General features: G+C 43.3%; 1 protein-coding gene across 1 annotated transcript; it reads right to left on the bottom strand.

Moving 5' to 3' along the window:
• Positions 1-4,070: 4,070 nt before the first annotated feature.
• LOC143040515 (serine/threonine-protein kinase Chk1-like) lies at positions 4,071-4,541 on the bottom strand. Its single transcript, XM_076211609.1, has one exon. The coding sequence runs from the start codon at positions 4,539-4,541 to the stop codon at positions 4,071-4,073; it is 471 nt and encodes a 156-aa protein (XP_076067724.1).
• Between the last annotated feature and the right edge of the window lie 330 nt (positions 4,542-4,871).

Raw genomic sequence — 4,871 nt, 5'->3', positions numbered from 1 at the left:
AAGTACAGGTAGGCAGGGAAGAACAGGCAGGCATACATGTACAGGCAGACATACACAGGCATTCAGGCACAGGCAGGCAGGTACAGCCAAGTAGGCATGCACTAGCAGGTGGACAAGAAGGCAGGTAAGTAGGCAGGCAATCAGGCACAAGAAAGTAGCTTCAGATAAGCAGACAGGTAGGCATGCACAGGTAGGGAAGTATAGGCAGGCAGGCAAACTAAGGCAAAGAGTCAGGCAGGCACATGCAGGTAGGCACAGATAGACAGGCACAGCCAGGTAGGTAGTCACAGGTAGACAGGCATAGGCAAGCTGGCACCGGCAGGCAGGTAAGTGGACTGGCTGGCAACAGGCAAGCAGCCAGCCAAACAAGAAGGCATGGTCAGGCAGGGAGATACACAGGCTCGAAGGAAGGGATGGGCAGATAGGCAGAAAAGCACATCCAAGTAGGCCAAAGCAAACAAGGACAGGCAGGCAGGTACAGGGAGACAGGCATGTTAGGCAGGGAGGAATGCACAATCAGACAGGCACAGAAAACCAGGCAGGTAAAGAAGTACAAGTAGGCAAAGAAGCAGGTACAGGCAGGAAAGCACAGGCAGGCAGACATAGACAGGCAGACACAAACTGGCAGGCAGATGTAGAGGCAGGCAAGCACAGGCAATCAGTAATCTATGTAGGCAGGCATGCAGGCACAGAAAGGAAGTCAGGCAGACGGGAACAAGTAGGTAGGCAGGGAGGCTGGCAGGAATATAGACAGGGAGGGAAACAGGCAGGTAGGCAAGCATGAAAGCAGTCAGTAATAAAGGCAGGCAAAGGTAGGCAGGAACAGGCAGGCGTGCAGGCAGCAGGTAGGTATAGACAGGCATGCGTTCTTCTTCCTCGCGTTCTTCTTCGCGTTCTTCTTCGCGTTCTTCTTTGCGTTCGTCTTCGTGCTGGGGATCCCGTGTTGGGGTTCCGCCCCGAGGCCGAGGCCGAAGGGGAAAACGAGGGATTAGAGCGCGGAAAGCTGCGGCCGTAGGCCGCTGTTTGCGCAGCCAAGCCCCCGGCGAAGCCCGCGGCTTGTATATATATATATATATATATATATATATATATATATATATATATATATATATATATATGTATATGTATGTATGTACACTCATCGATCTGTATATATGTACTTGAAAAGAACTTGGGAAGTAAAGATATAGATTAAAAACAAAATTTTAATAGATCTTTGATATATATATATATATATATATATATATATATATATATATATATATATATGTACACTCATCGATCTGTATATATTTACTTGAAAAGAACTTGGGAAATACAGATATAGATTAAAAACTAAATTTTAATAGATCATTGATACATATATATATATATATATATATATATATATATATATATATATATGTATATATATATATATATATATATATATCATTATTTCATGAAAATATAGTATGTATAGTATAGTAGGGGTAGAGGGAAAACGGTGAGGAGGAAGAGGAAGTAGATGTGGAAAAGGGGACATGGAAGAGGAAATGTAGGACGAGAAATAGGAGAAGGAGGAAGAGAAGGAAGGAGAGGAAGAGGAGGAAGAAGATGATGATGAAGAGTAGAAGGAAGTGGAGAAGTATAAAGAGGAGGAGAAGAAGTAGTAGGAGGAGAAGGACGAAGAAAAGAAGGAAAAAGAGTAGGAGGAGGAGGAACAAGAGGAATACGAAGAAGAGGGGGACAAGGAAGAGAAAGAATACGAAAAGAAAGGAAGAGAAAGAAGGGAGTAGGTGGGAGAGGAGAAAAGTGGAGAAAGAAGAGGAGGAATGGGTGAAACAGGAGAAAGGATAAAGAGGAGGAGGAGGAGAAGAAGGAAGAGAGGATGAAAAGAAGGAAGAGAAGATGTAAGGTGTAATTACAAAGGTGCAACGAGAATACTTTATGAGGAGGAAGAGGAGGAGGAGGAGGAGGAGAAGTGGAGTAGGAAGAATGTGGAGGCTATGCGGAAAGCACACGAGGAAACAAGAGTAGCAGGAAGAGGAGGATGAAAAGAAAAAGGAGGAAGAGAGTGAGGAGGAGGAATCTGAAAGGTATGGAATAGACATTGGAGGAGGGAGGTGTAGCAGGAGTGGGTGGAGGAGGAGGATGAAGGGGTAGAAGAGATGGAGGTAAAATGTGGAATGCAAGAAGGAAAGGATGAGTAAGTGGAGGAAGAAGAGGAGGACGGATGAAAGAAAAGGATTTGGAATGTGGAATGATTAAAGAAGGCATAGTAGGAGGGAAGAATAGTAGGATTGAGGATGAAAAGGAGGAGGAGGAAGAGGAGGGGGAATGTGAAAGGTATGGAGGAGGCAAAGGAGGATGGAGGAGTAGTCAGGAGTGGGTGGAGCAAGAGGAGGAGGATGAGAGAGAGGAGGACCAAGAGGCATACAAGCTTGAGGGTGTTGCCCATCTTCCCTTAGAGACACAACACGCGATAAAAATTCATTGTAAACATGCAAATCGATGTGCGCGCGCGCGCGCGTGTGTGTATGTGTGTGCGTGTGTCCTGTGTATGTATGTGTGTGTGTGTGTGTGTGTGTGTGTGTGTGTGTGTGTGTATGTGTGTGTGTGTGTACATGTGTGTGTGTGTGTGTGTGTGTGTGTGTGTGTGTGTGTGTGTGTGTGTGTGTGTGTGTGTGTGTGTGTGTGTGTGTGTGTGTGTGTGCGTGCGTGCGTGCGTGCCCCCCAACCCTCCTCCACAAGAAGTCAACGTCGTGTATAAGTTTGATTGCCCTGTCGGTGATTGTCAGCACCGCACCTCCTCATACATTGGCATGACTTCTATGACCCTCTCCAAAAGACTCACATACCACCTCCAGAATGGCGCCATCAAAACACACATGACAAAAGAACACAAAACCACCATCACCAGACAAACACTAAACGAAAACACTAAAATAATCTACAAAGCTCACGACCCCCTTCGCCTTAAGATGGCCGAAGCAGTGAACATATACATCGAGAAACCTTCCATTAACATACAACTCATGCCCACAACCACACTCCCAAGCAATAGACGCACATAACACAAACAATAACACCCCTTTCCACAATCCACAATGAAGTTGCTACTTCCACGTACGCAGCGCTACGGATCACAGCTACATGAAATGACCTCTCCCAGTGTTCGGCCAATGTACGGCCTGTATTTAAACCCATGTAATCACCAACTATTGTTACTCACTCCCTGAGGATGACCGAGTAAGGTCGAAATACGTATAGGAGAATTAAAAAAGAGAAAACCGCACCTAATGTCTTTTGGACACCTTCTCAGCTATTTGGAACCATCACAGAAACTTGTTGCACGAGAGAAATTAAAGCTCCAATATAAACTCAACAACGCCATTGTCGCTGTAGATTTCTTGAAATCATATATATATATATATATATATATATATATATATATATATATATATATATATATATTTTGTATATACACACAGACACAGACACACACACACACATGTATATATATATATATATATATATATATATATATATATATTCTTCCACTGTGGCACTCCAACGCTTCTTTGATTTTTTTTTTCTTAGATGATAAAGCAGTTCATAGTTATATTCCTAGCTACGAAGGGACAATTTTATTCAGCTGAGGAGAAACCCCTGTATTTAATGGCCATAGATAAAGCCATACCAAATGTACTAGGCAATGATTTCATGTTTCACGTTACATGTTTTTGAATTTATTGTAAATACTTTTTGTTAATTATACAACTTCTTTCATTAACCAAGAATCCATGAGTTTTGTTCAATATCGCTGAGAGTCGCTCTTTCCTCAGGATTTGAAACAATGATTCTATCGATGAGGCAAAAAATTATTCCTGGAATTGATTTCCATGGTTTTTCCTTTCTGATTTCTTCGGTCGAATACGACCAGATTGCATAGTTTGTGTCTTTGTTCGTCTGAGGGATCTTCCAGGGATTTTGACCAGTTACGAGTCTGAAGAGCACAATGGCGCAAGCCCACACGTCGTTGGGCTCTCCGAAGTATCGTCCTGTGAAGACTTCGGGGGCGATGTAGGCTAAGTCCCGCAGATTTTTGTCAGGAACTCGCCTTTGACGAACTCGCCAGCAAGCCCGAAGTCTCCAATTTTAAGATCATCATTCTTGGTTAGAAAGAGATTTTCCGGTTTCAAATCTCTGTGTACAATATTTCTGGAGTGTATATATTTCACTCCTTCCATGAGCTGCTTGAAGTAGAGTCTAGCCCTTCTCTCTGAGACTCCTTTTTGGCCGATTCTGTCCTGTAGTGTATCGCTATCGGCATATTCTAGGAAAACGTACAGGTTTTCCGAGTCCCTGTATTCGCCCAGGAAGGCTACGACGTTCTTATGATCCAGTTTGCGATGAATTTTAACTTCTTCGAGTTGTCGCTCAACATTAAATTTTTTTATGTTTTTTCTGGCGCAAATGAAGCCGGAAGAGACGTCCTTTACCAGCTTCACGGTGGCATATCCTCCTTTGCCGAGGTGACGTACTTCTTTCCACCTCATTTGTGAATGAAATGTAAGTGAAGCTTTAAGTTTCTTCGTAGTACGTACAGTTTCATCTTTCAAATGAGAAAATTTCCTTTTTTTTTTTAATGCCTCACGGACCTCTTAATCTCATCCAAAACAATTTCGACGATGATGAGGCTCTGTAGGATGCTTTTATCTGTTTCGTTAGTACTTTTTCTATTTCCTTTCTGCACTAGGAGCTGTCCAATCCTTTCATTAAAGAATCCAAGGAGGACCATAAGCTCCATTACAGTGCAGACGCGGACAAAGGCTCTGACTCTCTGGTCCAAATCCCTGTCCAAGTCCCTCCAAGTGTCCTCGGGTTCC

The sequence above is a fragment of the Oratosquilla oratoria genome, chromosome 28, assembly GCF_046742065.1.
Source record: "Oratosquilla oratoria isolate Oo_2021 chromosome 28, ASM4674206v1, whole genome shotgun sequence".
Lineage (NCBI taxonomy): Eukaryota > Metazoa > Arthropoda > Malacostraca > Stomatopoda > Squillidae > Oratosquilla > Oratosquilla oratoria.
Note: the sequence above shows the minus strand (reverse complement) of the source record. Positions and strands in the feature narration are given on the sequence as shown.